The sequence below is a fragment of the Benincasa hispida genome, chromosome 8 (assembly GCF_027475165.1).
Source record: "Benincasa hispida cultivar pf3 chromosome 8, pf3_genome.v1.1, whole genome shotgun sequence".
NCBI lineage: Eukaryota > Viridiplantae > Streptophyta > Magnoliopsida > Cucurbitales > Cucurbitaceae > Benincasa > Benincasa hispida.
Genome location: NC_143485.1, coordinates 44,981,603 through 44,997,944, shown reverse-complemented (window position 1 = coordinate 44,997,944; position 16,342 = coordinate 44,981,603). Strand labels below are relative to the sequence as shown.

At 34.4% G+C, this 16,342-nt stretch overlaps 1 protein-coding gene across 1 annotated transcript; it reads left to right on the top strand.

Moving 5' to 3' along the window:
• The first annotated feature begins 2,436 nt into the window (after window positions 1-2,436).
• Window positions 2,437-5,700, top strand: LOC150034624 (uncharacterized). Its single transcript, XM_090316800.1, has 5 exons — window positions 2,437-3,053; window positions 3,752-3,999; window positions 4,117-4,311; window positions 4,679-4,929; window positions 5,275-5,700. The coding sequence occupies exons 1-5, from the start codon at window positions 2,437-2,439 to the stop codon at window positions 5,698-5,700; spliced, it is 1,737 nt and encodes a 578-aa protein (XP_090172926.1).
• Window positions 5,701-16,342: the final 10,642 nt, after the last annotated feature.

Genomic DNA, 16,342 nt, shown 5'->3' with positions numbered 1-16,342 from the left:
ACTGCATTAAACTTCTTCTTATTATTATATAACAATTTCGATTAAGAAAAATAGTTTTGATAGACTGTAAATTTAAGATTTATTTAAACTCTCTTTGAACTGTCTCATCAATGAGAGTGTCTAGGAGACTTTGACGATCTAAGTAATATTTGGGTATATTTTCATCCGACACATTCAATGAAATATTTTTTTTTAAAAGAATTAAGAAAATTTTCTTATTCCACGACAATTTGCGATTAAATACTGAAATAAAATAGGACAAAATGAGATGTACCTGAATATCATTCTCTTTTTTATTCACTTTCATAAAGTAATGTGAACACATATGGTTTAGATGGAAAACTCGACAAGAAAAAATAATGAAAGAGATATAATTTTAGGCTTTTTTTTTTAATAATTTAAATATCTTAATTTTTTCTTCGCATCAACCTAACCTTTGATGCTCAAGACATTTATTGTCTCCATGATCCTTTTAAAATAATTTTATGCTGGTCAAGTGATTTTCTATAGAGAACTCACGAGGTGAAGTCTTTTACCCGACTTCTTTTCTATGTATATGTAAATATACATATATACATAATAAAAGAGAGAATTTATAGTACTCTAGTAGTATATACTCTTCTCTAGAGAGATCTATTCACTCCATTGAAATCGACTCCTAACGAGTAGACATTGTGAGAGGAAGTGGAAAGAAAAAATCCTCGTAAGCTAAATGGTTCTTGTCCCCTACTTCGTTGGTCTCCATTTTTATGTATACTTTTCTTATTTTTATTATTATTATCGCGGCTATATATACATAATATTTAACTTTCAAATTTATTGTTGTATAACTCAGATAATTTTATATGTTTGGGCCAAAGTTAGCATTTGAACTCCGTATTATATTGAAAATTTAGCAATTTGATAGGTTAATTATTTTGTTCATATCAAGAGGTTGAAGATTTTTTTCCAAAGGATTTTACATGTGAGATTAAAGAAACTATGACTCAAATACCTCAGATTTCTATTTGTTTATAACTAACATTTGTAACGGTCAGTTGGTATATCCTTATAAATACCACTGATTTCAAATTCAAACTACAGAGTTATCACCATTTTCTTAGTTTCCTACAAACATCAAAATCTGTAAGCAATCTTCATTAAGTAAAAAGAATTCAGGTCTTCCTATGGACGTAGGCAATTTTGCCGAACCACGTAAACAATATGTCTATTTCTTCTTCCCTTATCTTTCTCGTTCAATCGAGTAATACTTTACTGCAAATCGCATGACAGTCGTTTTCTTTTCAAATCATATCGAGTAATCAGATTTTCCAGTCAATCCTGCATCGGTTCATTGCTATCAAGTAGCTTTGAGTACATCATTTTCACCTTCAAGTTGCACCGAGTATCGTTCAAGAACCGTCGAGTACGATCGAGTATTAGTTCTGTTGTCATCGAGTTGCATCGAGGATTTAACAGAGACTAGTCAGATGAAGAAGGGAATTCTGATCGAGGATCGAGTAGCAAGTAGTTGAGCATCGAGTTTCTCATATCTGATTTGACAGAATAGTTCTGAGTTATTTCTTCATCTCTCCAATGTTGATCTTGAGTATTTGGAACTTATGAAGAATGTTCAGCCCAACAATTTATGGTATCAAAGCTTTTAAAGATCATCAGGGTCAACTTTCTTAGAGCTTCAAAATTTTCAAGAAATCAAGACTCGATACTCGATCGAAACAGAAATGGTCGTTGCAAGGTATGAAATTGAGAAGTTTGATGGGAAGGGCGATTTTGGCCTATGGAAGACCAAAATCAAAGCCATTCTTGGACAACAAAGAGCACACAAGGCCCTTTTGGACCTATCAACACTGCCAACTACCATATCAGCACAAGAAAAGGAAGACATGGAGTTCACAACATATGGGACCCTGGTACCCGAATCTTAGTGACAGTATTTTGAGGCAAGTAATTGATCAAGATACAGCCTACAAGATGTGGGTCAAGCTAGAAGTTCTTTTTGCCACCAAGGATCTCCCCAACAAGATGTATCTAAGGGAGAAGTTTTTCACGTTCAAGATGGATTTTGCCAAGCCTCTTTCAGAAAATTTGGATGAATTCAAGAGGATAGTCTCAGAGTTCAAGAGCCTTGGTGAGAAAATTGGTGACGAGAATGAGGCTTTTGTGCTATTAAAGTCTCTACCTGAAGCCTATAAAGAGGTGAAGAATGCTCTGAAGTATGGCAGAGAATCAGTCACCATTGATGAAATCATTTTAGCATTAAGAACAAGAGAGTTAGAGCTTTAGTCAGTCAAGAAGAAGCATCTTAGTGTAGAAGGGTTGTTTGCCAAGGGGAAGAACAAACAGAACCAGTCTAAGGGAAATGAAAACCAGTCAGGTGAAGAGCATAAGCCTAAGAACAAGTTGAGATATAATTACTCCAAGAAGAAAGATCACCTGATGAGAGATTGCTGCAGTCTGAAAAGGAAAAACCAAGAAAAAGAGAAGGATCATAAGGGGAAACAACCAGAAGCATTAGTGGTTGGAGGTTCCTATTTTTACTTTGATGCCTTAGCCTCCACCAGAAATCAAACCAACCAAATCAGTCCTCTTGGGAAGCGTGATTGGGTGCTAGACACCGGATGTACCTATCACATGACACCTTTTAGACTTTGGTTTAATATTTACAAGGAAATAGAAGAAGAATCAATGTACATGGGCAACAATGAAGCCTGCAAGATAAAGAGGGTTGGTTTAGTGTCCTTGAAGCTAAAGGACGGATCAATCAAGCTTCTAAGAAATATTAGACATGTACCTTTGCTCAAGAGAAACTTGATATCTCTGGCCATGTTGGACTCCATTGGGTGTGAATGCAGAGAAAAATGTGAAGTTCTTGACGTGATCAAGGATTCCAAAGTTGTGTTGGTTGGTAAGAAGGTCAATGACCTTTACATTGTGAGAGGAGTAGAGATGATGACAAGTGCCTACACAGCTTCAACATCAAGCTTAACAGAGGCTGACTTATGGCACAAAAGACTCTCCCATATTATTGAGAAAGGGATGCAAGCTCTGTCCAGGTAAGGAATCCTACCCAAAGGTATCAGTGAACATATTTTCTTTTGTGAGCATTACATTTTAGGTAAAGCAACCAGGAAAAGCGTCACAAAATCTCTGCACACCACCAGATGAGCTTTGGACTATGTCCATTCTGACCAATGGGGACCATCTTCTACACCAAGCTTTAGTGGCTTAAGGTATTTTCTAACCTTTATAGATGATTTTTCTAGAAAAAGCTAGATATACTTTCTTAAAACTAAAGACTAAGTTTTTGGGAAGTTTAAATAATGGAAAGCCATGATAGAAAATCAAACAACTAAAAGGTTAAAATACTTTAGAACCGATAATGGACTTGAATTTTGCAATGAACACTTTGATAAATTTTGTAGTGAGAATGGTATAACTAGGCATAGAATAGTGAGGTATACATCTAAACAATATGGAGTTGTTGAGAGGTTAAATAGAACCATAATGGAAAGGGTTAGGTGTTTGCTCTCTTATGCTATCTTAGAGGAAAATTTTTGGGTAGAAGATGCATCCTATACTGTGTATACCTTAAATAGATACCCTCCCACATTTTTAGAATTGCTTACACCTGAGGAAAAGTGGATTAATCATCCTCCTAACCTAGATAATCTCAAGGTCTTTGGATGTATAGGGTTTGTACACCAAAACAAAGGAAAGTTAAAGGCCAAAGTAGTCAAGTGTATGTTTGTAGGCTTTACAGAGAGTGTCAAGGGATTAAAATGTGGCATCCTATTGAGAGGAAGTTCTTAGTGAGCAGAGACATCACCTTTGGGGAAGATAAGATGTTTATGCAAAAGGAGAAAAAGGTGGAGGATGAAGGAGAGTCATCCAACACTGGTTTTGAGGTGGAGTTACCATCTGAGCAACCAAATGAGTCTAGCCAACCTAGTAACACAGGAGAAACTGAGGAAGATGTAGAGGAACATGAGGAGACAACATGTGAGCAACCTGATTTAAGCCAATATGTCTTAGCTAAGGATAGACAAAGAAGAACTATCACACCTCTAACTAGATATACTGAAATGAATTATATGAATCTGGTTTTAAATGTTGTAGTAGCTCCTACGAACCAAGTACCAACTACCTTTGAGGAAGCAACAAGTTGTTCTAATGCAAAGGACTGGATTGAGGCAATGAATGAGGAGATGCATTCACTAAAGGTGAATGACACTTGGTCCTTGGTTCCTTTACCAAAAGGGTATAAACCTGTTGAATCTAAAGGGATTTTTAAACTTAAAGAAGGAGTATCCTGTGATCAAAAGCCTAGGTTTAAAGCTAGATTGGTTTCAAGGAATAGACTATGCTGAGATTTTCTCTCCTGTTGTAAAACAGACTTCCATAAGATTTCTTCTATCCTTAGTTGCTCAAAATAATCTAGAATTGTATCAACTAGATTTCAAAACTACCTTTCTTCATGGACATTTAGAGGAGATAATCTATATGACGCAACCTAAAGGATTTGAAGTTAAAGGAAAATAAAATCTTTTTTGCTTACTCAATAAGTCTATATATGGGTTAAAACAATCACCTAGATGCTGGTATAAGTGATTCAATGACTATATTTCTAGCATTGGGTTCAAAAGAATTTTATTTGACATATGTGCTTATGTAAACTCAGGTTCTTACAAGGACAAAGTTTACCTACTCATATATATAGATGACATGTTGTTGACAGGTAGGTCTAAAGAAGATCTAACCCAGGTTAAAAACCTCTTAAAAGGAGAGTTTGATATGAAGGACTTAGGAGAAGCAAGCAAGGTCCTAGGAATAGAGATCCATAGGAACAAAGAGGAGTCTATTCTAAGCATCAGTCAGTCCAATTATTGTGAGAAGATCCTTAAAAGGTTCAACATGAATGATGCCAAACCTGTGAGTTTACCCATTGCCCCAACACTTTAAGCTTTCTTCAGCCAAGTCTCCTAAGGATTCTGACCAAGAACATCAAAATCAGATGGCTGTCATACCCTATAGTCAAGTTGTTGGAAGCCTAATCTATTTAATGATTTCTACTAGACCTGATCTCTCATATTCAGCTAGCTTAGTTAGTAGATATATGTCTAATCTTGGTAAGAGACACTGGGAGGCTATTAAATGGATCCTAAGGTATCTAGTTTGATCTAAAAACTCAAAGTTAGTCTATCAAAGGTCAGTTGAACCAAATCTAGAGCTGTATGAATATGTTAAAACTGACTATGCTGGTGATTTGGACAAAAGGAGGTCCTTAACAGGTTACCTTTTCCTTTTGGTCCTAATCTAATCAACTGGAAAGCATCACTACAACCTATAGTAGCCTTATCTACAATAGAAGCTGAATATATGGCTCTAACTGAAGCTATCAAAGAGGCTTTGTGGCTCAAGGGACCACTGAAAGACTTGGGAATAGATCAAACAGTAGTGAAACTCTACTATGATAACCAAAGTGTTATCCATTTGTCTCGGAATCCACAATTCTACAGTAGAACAAAGCTCATTGATATCAAATATCATTTCATTAGAGATAAAATTGAGACAAAGGAGATAGAAATTTTAAAAGTCCATACTTTTGATAATGCAGCTGATATATTAACAAAACCTGTTTCAAAGCTTAAATTGTTTAAATGTTTAGAACAGGTTGGTTTTGAGCTTCTAGACACAGGGTAGACAAACCGGTCAGAATCAGGAAGATCATGAAGATTACAAGGCATTGGAGTCAAGGTGGAGAATTTGAAGAAGCTCTAACTTAAATATTTCAGATTTCTATTTGTTTATAACTAACATTTGTAACGATCAGCTGGTATATCCTTATAAATACCACTGATTTCAAATTCAAATTACATCATTTTCTTAGTTTCCTTCAAACATCAAAATCTGTAAGTAATCTTCATTAAGTAAAAAAAAAATTAGATCTTCCCGTGGATGTAGGAAATCTTGCCGAATAACGTAAACACTGTGTCTATTTCTTCTTCCCTCATCTTTCTTGTTCAATCGAGTAATTCTTTACTGCAAATCGTGTGCCAATCGTTTTCTTTTCAAATTATATCAAGTAATCAGATTATCGAGTCAATCGTGCATCGATTCATTGCTATCGAGTAGCTTCGAGTACATTGTTTTCACCTTCGAGTTGCACCGAGTATCGTTCAAGAATCGTCGAATACGATCGAGTATTAGTTCTGTTGTCATCGTGTTGCATCGAGGATTTAACAGAGACTAGTCAGATGAAGAAGGAAATTTTGATTGAGGATCGAGTAGCAAACAGTCAAGCATCGAGTTTCGAGTATTGAGGATTTGGCAGAATAGTTCGAAGACATTTCTTCATCTCTCCAATGTTGATTTTGAGTATTTGGGACTTGTGATATGAAAAGTGTTCAGTCCAATAGAAATTAATCATTTCAACGAATTCCTTTAGTAAAACGTGAGCTATTTAATTTTTCTTTTTTTTTAAAAAAAAAAAAAAGAAAAACAAATAGAATTGTTTTTTTTTTTAAAAAAAAAAAAACTAAACATGAATTAATTTTTCATTGAAAAAATCTCTGCCTTGATTCCCACAAAATTTAATGGAGAATTTGAAGAGGATTAAGATGATGGAGAAGTCATCTTATCCTTGGTTCACCTGTATATAAACATATATAAAAAAAAATTCCATTATAAATTTTGTTTTTTCTATTTTGAAATCCAAAACACCCATAACATTAGGACCATCTAAAGTTGGTAGACAAGAAGGTCCTTATATTAATTGTTAAAAAATTGACTATCAATTAGAAAATTTTGACGTCCAAGAGTAGTTGACGCTAGAGAAACCTCTCCTGGCAAGCTCATGAGTAGAAGAATTCCATGCCAAAGAATCCTCTCCTAAATTTTATTTTAATACTATACTTGACATCACATCATTCTTAAATGAATGATATTGACATATAAAAATAACCATACTATTGTTTAGTAATTTGATAGATTATTTTTTTGTTCATGTCAAAAGGTTTGACAACTTTCTTTTTCAAAGAGAATTCTTCATGTGAAATTAATCATTTAAATGAATTTTCTCCTAGTAAATTTATTATTTTTTTAATAAAAACTTCAAATATAATTTATTTAATAGAGAACTTTATAGGATGAAGATAAAAGAGACTCATATAATTTATTTTGTTTTAATACTAACGGAATTCACATCATTCTCAAATAATATTGACTTAAGAAAATTTTGTAGGAGGAAAAAAAAAAAAAAAAAAAAAAAAAGGTAGTAAATGGTGATTGGTGTTTGTTTGTGTTACAACTTTTGAACCAATGGGTATATGAAAATAAGCCATAGGGCTATGGGTAGCTCATTAATTAATGCATTTGTATTTGTTTGTATGGACAGTTTGACAGCACCGCTTTCCCTTCGGTGGTATCAACAACCGGCTAATTTCCTTTAATGTCCCACTCCAATTCTCTTTCTTTCTTTTCTTTTCTTTTTAAACCAAACCCTTTACATAACAACATGCTTGTTTGCTCTTTCCTTTAATTTCCCTTCTCTTCTCTTGTACTTCTCCCTTTCTATTCTTTTCAATTAATACCCACTTTGGTTTTTTCCATTTCTACCCATGTCATTTTTTTTTAAATCACTACCCCTACTCATCCCATTTGCTTTGCTTCCATTTGTCTTGTCTAACTTTTGTTTTTAGTAATTGATTAGAGATGTATGTAGCTAGCTTATAAATTTATACTTCTTTTAACTTTCAACTATGTATTTTAAAATAACTTTGAAAAGTCATTAAACATTTAATCTAAATATTCTTTATATAGACATTTTTTAAAAAAAAATTTACAAACTCATTCAATAGGAAGAAATTGAATTATGTGTCTACTAATTCTATGGTTTCGATGAATTATTAAAAACTCAGAAATTTATTAGACATTTTTTTTTATTGTTCATAGATTTAATAGATTCAAATTTAAAACTATAAGAATAGACAAAGAAACCAACAACAAATACCCAAAATACTACATCCTAATTATCTCCACCTCCTCATGAATAGTGGAGAGAATACCAATTGGAAAAACCATCTTTTTAGCTTAAAGAGAAACCTTGTGAGGATGCAAAAACTACTAAAGCATGGACAAATTTGTTCTCCTTTCTCGAAATATGAAAAAAAGTGAACAATTTATTGATTTTCCAACAAAAAAAAAACAATGTCTTTAATGAGAATGCTAATCTCAGCAAAGGAATAATCCTTTTTACACAACAAGTTAACCACCTCCAAGGTATCAGATCCAACCTTGATTAGTGGATTGTTCCCATCCCATTCCTGTTGAACTGCAACCAAGCCTTCCAAGATAGCATCAACTTCTAGCATGTTGATGTCCTTCACCACTTTTTTTAAGAAAATTTACTTCTACCCAAGATTATTTTTCCATCGTGGTCACGAACAATTCATCCAAGCCTGTCAGAACCTTGCTCCTTTGACCAAGTCGCATTGGCATTCAACCTCCAACAACCCAGGCTTGGTAGGACCAATGAGAGTTACAGGTAGGGAGAGGCACACAAAGCGAGGCTTGAAAAGGAGCCTTGCTCCCTGGATCCCAATCAACATTAAACGTTAAGATACACTTTTAAAGTTTAGAAACTTATTAAACATAAAATTGAAAGTTTAAAAAAATTTGTACACTTTTTAAATTTATAAGAATGGTTAAATTACAAATTTAGTCCCTAAAATTTTAAAATTTGTGTTCGTTTGGTCCTTGAACTTTCAATTTTATGTCTAATAGGTCTTCAAATTTTTTGCCACGGATTATAGACCTATAAGCCTCACCTTCTCCCTTTACAAAATAATTGCAAAAACCCTTGCAACAAGGCTAAAGCAAACTATTCCCAACACGATTGTTGAAAATCAGCTGGCTTTTGTAGAGGATAGATAGATCACTAATGCCATCTTAATTGCAAATGAAGCCATTAATTATTGAAGGAAAAAAAAGGGAAAGGGGCTTTGTGTTAAAACTCGATATAGAAAAGGCTTTTGACAAAATCAGTTGAAGATTTATTGATTACATGCTTTTAAAAAAGAACCATCTTTAGAAGTGGAGGAAATGGATCAATGCTTGTATATCAAGTGTCCAATTCTCAATCCTCATCAATGGGAAACCTCATGGTCGTATCAAACCAAATAAGGACCTTCGAAAAGGTGATCCTTTATCTCCTTTCATTTTTGTTATTGTTACAGATTACTTAAAAAATCTTGAACTCCAAGGGCAAATTAAAGGTGTATATCTAGCCGAGAATTTCCATATTACTCACTTGCTTTTTGCAGACGACATTCGAATCTTTATGGAGGACAATGATGTATACTTGAATAACATTAAGTTTGTTATAAAAGCTTATGAGTTGGCTACCGGTCTAAATATATATCTCAACAAGTCATCCATCTCTGCCATCAATATAAATAGAGACAGAGCTAAAAATGTTGCTAGTAGTTGGGGTATCCAAAATCTTCTCCTCCCAATAGATTATCTGGGAGCCCCTTTGCTTAGCAAGCCGCATGTTTCTTCATTCTAGGACAAATTTGTTAAAAACATTAAAAAAAAAAAAAAAACTAAGTAGATGAAAATACTCACACATTTCAAAAGGGGGTAAGCTAACCCTTATACAGTCATCCCCCATTAGTCTCCCCACATATATGCTCTCAGTGGAGAAATTTCCTTTGGAAGGATAACAGAGGAGAACAATGCAGAGGTTCAAATGCTCACCTAATAAATTGAAAGACAGTTACTTCTCCAAAGGAAAAAGGTAGTATGGGCATAAACTGTTTAGAAAACACCAACAATGCTCTTTTCTACAAATGGTTATGGCTCTATTATAATGAAGAAGATCCTCTCTAAAAAAGGTTGATTAAGGCTAAATATAACCAACCCTTTCCTGGTGAGCTACTTTCTCATAGTAGATGCAGTAGTACAAGGTCTCCTTAGGTATTCCTGATTGGTTCAACGCAAATATTATATGGAAAGTAAACAATGGTGACAAGTTTTCTTTTTTGAAAGGTCTTTGGAATGAGAGAAGTCCACACACAAACACTTATCCTAGGCTCTTTGCCCTCTAATAATTCCAAACGATACCATTAAGGATGCATGGAACAACGACTTCAAGGATTGGGACATCCAACCTAGAAGGCCCTTTAGAGAGAGAAATCTTGAACAGTGGGATAATATGAAATTAAATCTAACTGTTCCTCAAAGTAGCAGAGGTAATGACAAACCGATATGGAAGCTTTGCAGCGATGGTGTCTTTAAAGTATCCTCCACAAAAGAATCCCTCCATTCTCAAAACACCATGATGGATATCCCTATAGATAGTAGGACTTACAAGCTCCTCTAGAAAACAAGCATTCCAAAAAAGGTCAAAACTTTCATTTGGTCTCTATCACACCAGAGCATTAACATAATAGAGATTTTTCCAAGAAAACTTTATAAACATGCTCTAAACCTGAACTGGTGCATTCTTTGCAAAAAAAGAAGGGGGAAAGGAGGGGGGAGACAATGAACCATCTTTTTATCTCCTACGATTATGCAGAAAATTTGTGGGGGATGGTATATAACAATGTTGGATGGCAAAATGGTAGTGCTACTACAAAAGAGTTAGTTTCCTCCATGTGTAGAACTTCTTACAAGGGGAAAAAGGCGATTATCACTTACAACTTGGTGTCCACTATAACGATCCGAGTTCAAGAGAGGTATGTGAATAAACCGATATCACATCTAAATGAGAGAGATCCTAAAGACATGAAAGTATGGTTAAGAAAGGCTTAAAAGAATTTAAAGTTATTACCTATGCAAATAAGGTGCACATTTCTTTTCGGTGGCTTAATCATAAAAACTCCAAAATTAAGTGTGCTTAGCTTGGAGCAATCCTATATTTAACCACAAGGAGGTAACATTGTTAACAAAATTCTGAACATGTTTGGAAAAGGAACTTTCTTGAAATGAGTTCTAATTTTCAAGTTATTTATATTAGAAGTTGAATCTGGAAATGTTGGACGAATAAGCAACCCCTTGCTAAGTATGAGCTTAGTTAAAAGAGTAGTCTCAAAAGGGAGGCCAAAGTGGCAACTAAACTCTTATTCTTTTATATGTAGGAGCTACGTCCATTGGAGAGGCCTACAAAGCTTAGGAAGAACCAAGTCTAAAGATTCGTGAGTGACTAAATGTTTTCAAATATGTACACAAAAATGGACTTGCGTTCCAAATGAATTTCATGCTAACATTCATGGGATTTTCAAGCAACTAAAGTTTACACTTATGTTTTAAGGGTTCATGTCATTTCCTAAGCATGATGTTTTAAGTTATTTAAATGAGTTTATTAATCCTAGCGTATGTTAAGATTGAATGAAAGAGTATTACAACTACATGTTTATAATTGTGAAGCATACATGTTGAATGGTAATAATGCTCTTATGGTGAAAGCTAGGTAAGTGTTAAGCCTAAAGCTTATGATGATCGAATTTCCTATGAATTTTACATTTCTAATATACCGGGTACCGAAGGTATAGAAGGTATCTGAGGAAGTACCTAAGGTGTTGATGGTACTTAGTCTACTCCACGTGCATGTAGATAGTTATTTATGAGAGGCCGAAGTATGGGTCTCCTGGCTACAATCTTTATAACGGGACCAAAGTATGGGTCTCATGACTATGAATGGATGTTGGGAGCTTGAGCTATGAATGCTCGTTCTCAACTAAGGTTTGACACTATGACTGATTATAACGCTATGATTAATGCATGATACTATGTAAGTTGCTTGAGATTATTCCCAGAATGTTTATTTAATTACATTAATGCTTATGAAAGTCTTGAGAAGAAATGTATTTCTATGAGTCACTCACTGGGCAACCAACTCACTGTTTTCAAAAGTTTTCCTTTTTTTCAGGTAGCGGTTAGTTTCCCCACGGTTGAATCTATTGCAACTTGCCATTCAAATTTCGGAGATTGAAGGAAGAAGCTTAGGTTAAGCTTGTTTTGATGTACACATATTTGGAGAGGAGTTTGGGACTTGTGAAACTCTTTTCTTTTTTTGGGGAGGGGACCTACGTTTATTCTTATTTTTTTCGTTGGACATATGATTGTTTTTGGAACTGTAATTACGTCTTTACGTTGGTTAATGTCATAGTTGATTTACTGCCAAGTCGTCTTTGCATATTGATGTTTTGAATAGGTTTCACTTAAGTTAGGCAGTAAGTGCAGGCAAGTAAGTTGGTAACTGCTGCCGTCATATCCTCTTTCGGTTTTAGAGGGTAAACCGGGAGGAGATGTGACAAGGGTTACACAATTTGTAGGATTCTACAAGATCAACTTTGAAAGACTATATGATAGCCTCATCGCCGAAATGATTGAGAGGATATTTCCATGCAATAGACTCTGTTCATTAAACGATTGAAGTTCTTGCTATGAAATAGCTTTGCCTACCTCAATCATCTTCCTCCTCAACTCAAAACTCCCCTCTAACCAAAATAACCAGAGCCCACCACTCTTGGGTTCTCACATCGAGAATACCAAGGCAACTAAGTGATAGTGTCCTCCTTTGGTTCAAGAAGTTCCGTTGTTGTTTTTTGTTGTTTGGGTTGTTCATGCTTGATTGAAGCGTTTGTGAATGTTCGTGAGATTTACTTGAAGAAGAACTCTTCAAAGGTATAATCTCTAAACTTTGTTTTTATTGAAAAACATGTTGCAATTTATATTTTATGCATAATCTGTTTTGTTTACTGTAAATGTTTATGTCAATCACAATGGGATTTGGACGATCCGCATCCGCTCGAAGGTTCTCTATAAAAATATTTCCTTTAGGGTGACCTCCTAGGAATTTTCCTACGATGCATATGAGTGAGGATAAAGCATGCTAAAAGGACCCCTATTGGTTTGTGGGGACAACTTCCACTTCGAGAAGCATTCAAGGCACTTAAGGATGACATATCTAGGTCGCAGGGATGCAAGGGAATGTTGGGGCCATCAGGTGCCAAATTTGGATTTTGAATCCTGGTTCGAATTAGGGCATTACAGATGGTAAGTCAGAGCGGAACCTCTCCCAATAAGATGTGGTCCGAGGACGAACCAAGCGGAAGCTGGTGGGCATGTAAAGACTTAAGTTCAGGAAGGATACAAGAATGAACCGATATCACATCCAAATGAGAGGGATCTTAAGAACATGAAAGTATGGTTTAAGAAATGCTCAAAAGAATTGAAAGTTACTACATATACAAATAAGGTACACCTTCCTTGTTAGTGGCTCAATCATAAGAACTCCAAAGTTAAGCATGCTTAGCTTGGAGCAATCCTATATTGGGTGACCTCCAGGGAATTTCCTACGACGTATATGAGTGATGACAAAGCATGTTGAAAGGACTAAGAACTCCAAAGTTAAGCATGCTTAGCTTGAAGCAATCCTATGTTGGGTGGCCTCTTGGGAATTTCCTACGACGCATGTGAGTGAGGACAAAACATGCTAAAAGGACCCCTGTTGGTTTGTGGGAGGAATAGTAGAACGTTCAAAGACCAATATAAAAGCTCATGTAATCATTGGGACGAGATTAGATCTATTTCTGGTATTTGGACACATCGAAACAAGCTCTTCAAAGCATACACTCCAACTTCCCTTTAGCCTCCGGCTCTTTGTATTCTAACGCTCTATTTTCGTGATGTTATTAATGATATATCTTAATGGGAGATGATGAGGGTGCTAAGATGTAACGACCTGAGTTTAGGAGGGGTACATGAATGAACCGATATCACATCTGAATGAGAGGGATCCTGAGGACATGAATGTATGGTTAAGAAAGGCTTAAAAGAATTGAAAGTTACTACCTATACCAACAAAGTGCACCTTTCTTTTCGGTGGCTCAATCATAAGAACTCCAAAGCTAAGCGTGCTTAGCTTGGAGCAATTCTATGTTGGGTGACCTCTTTCCTGAAAAGACCCATGTTGGTTTGTGGGGATAACTTTCACTTTTAAAAGCATTTGAGGCAAGTGAGAATGACATAGCCAGGTCGCAGGGACGTAGGGGAATGACGGGGCCATTAGGGTCCGAATCATGGGCCTGGGGTGTTACAGAAGATGTCCACCTAATGGAGATGTTCGGGTGCACCCCTGACCCTATGTTTCCTTCTCTAAAAAAAGTAGGTCTTCGAATTTTAAAAAGTGTCTAATAGACTATCAAATTTTCAATTTTATGTCTACAAGATTTTAAACTTTAAAAAGTGTCAAATAGATCCTTAAACCTTCAACTTTGTGTCTAATAGATAACCAAGTTTTATAAATTAGTATCTATTTAATGTATCCTTTGATATATCAACCATTTGTTTTTCAAATCTTACATATCTCCTAAACATGATATTGAAAGTTTAGGGTTCCAGTAAACATAAAATTCAATACTTAATCAAATATAAATTATCAATTAATTTTAAAAAATTTAAATATGCCAATGACTTATTAGATACAGAATTCAAATTGTTACTGCAATATGATTGATAGATTTTATTATAGTTAAAACTTGAGCAACATAATTCACAACATGTCTTGTATTAAGTCAGCAACATATTTCGTGTTGTGCAGATTTTGCATGGATATTTCCCCTTATATGTTGATATGTGTAGTGCATATTTGTTGGTTTACTTTCCTATCCTCATCGACATATTTTGCAACATGTCATGTAGGATTTCAAGACATTGTTATGTGACGAGTAGCTATATAATACTTTTTTCCTTATCTATCAATGCGTGCATGTGTGCAAACACATACACACATTGTGGTCTTGTTCCTTTTTAGGGTTAACCTCCTTATTTGAAATTTGTGTATTGAGAATTTTGAGCTTAGCTAAGCCCCAACCTTCATGTATTATGATTAAAAAAAATTAACTTTTTTAGTTGTGAAGTTATTCCAACTATCAATGATGGCTTGGCTAAATAATTGTTAGGGAGTAAGTGAGAACTTGGGATGAGTTTTTGATGTGGTATTGAACAGAGCTCAATCAAAGCTTGTGAAAAAGCTTGCTAGGCGAGGGGATTTCACACTTAGAGGGGGCCTAAATACATTTTATTGAGGAGATTTCATACAAAGTTTAGAAAAACATTATTGCAGAAGTGATGGAAGCTCAAACATAGGGGGGGACCTAAGTTAGAACTGAAGATTAAATTATATGTGAGTCACTATCAGAAAAACACTTCATTGTAATTGCTAATTAAATTCTTTATATAGTGAATTTTCTTTCCACCAAGCACACAATCCCCTCAAACGTAGGTGATATTACACCAAATTGAGTTATCAATCTATATGTCTCACTATATTTGTGGTTATTGCTTGATATTAGGTTATTCAATTTGTCAATGATCATGTTACAACATCGTGTTTTACATTTGAATATTGTGTTAGATTCATTTTATTTCTCTAGAAAGTTTAAAGGTTTATTAGATAGATATTTTTCAAAGTTCAGAAATCAAATGAATACAAACCTTAAAGTTTAGGAATTAAACTAGACTTGTAATTTACCTTTTAAATCGAGATTTATTAAAAGACATAGAATTCAAATTTAAAAAACTTAGACTTATTAAATACAATACTGAAAGTTCGAAAACCTATTTGATACAACTTTAAAGTTTAGTGACAACTAAACTTTATAATCTAACTTCTTAAAAGTGGTTTCATATAAAAGAGAATTTGAGTCTTCAATTTCATAGATAATCATGCATACTAATTATCATTCAACTATATTTAGTTTTAAGTAAGAATGTGTTCTCATAAAGTTAAAAGTAAACAGTTATAATCTTATTATGGTATGGTTTATTTTTATTGGATAAAAGAATAACTAATTAATAAAGCTTATATATCAAAGGAGACGTGGGTGCTCTCCAAGAGAAAGAACATCATTGCCAAACAACACAGAGATCTTCATTGCCAAAAAATTTAACCACTCAGAAGTATCAATTCAACAGTAACAAAGACTGATAAACAATTCAACAGTAACAAAAACTGATCAATCATACGACAAAAAAGAAACAAACTTTTTTTTTATATGGACAATCCCATAAATATTAATGTTTAAAAACAATTAATTAAATAAAAACAAGCAGTCGACACGCGGGGAGTTTAATGTTTTTCTTTTTTGAAATAGTTGTCACCAGCTTTTGTCCTGTAACAATCCCTGACCCAAACTAACTTGACTCATCAAATGAAAAGATAGCAATTACATCTTGATATGAAATATGAATAAACCATCTTTAATTTCAATCCAAATTAAAACTCAAATATACAAATTGAATTTATTCCCTTCCCCCCTTTTCAAATTTTACTTTC

Bases quoted from the DNA above. Each gene is read 5' to 3' on its own strand.
- LOC150034624 (XM_090316800.1), top strand. From the start codon at position 2,437: ATGAGAGATTGCTGCAGTCTGAAAAGGAAAAACCAAGAAAAAGAGAAG. The intron at 3,054-3,751 runs GTAAGGAATCCT...GTATGTTTGTAG, and splicing joins GGGATGCAAGCTCTGTCCAG to GCTTTACAGAGAGTGTCAAG. The intron at 4,000-4,116 runs GTGAGCAACCTG...TAAATGTTGTAG, and splicing joins GGAACATGAGGAGACAACAT to TAGCTCCTACGAACCAAGTA.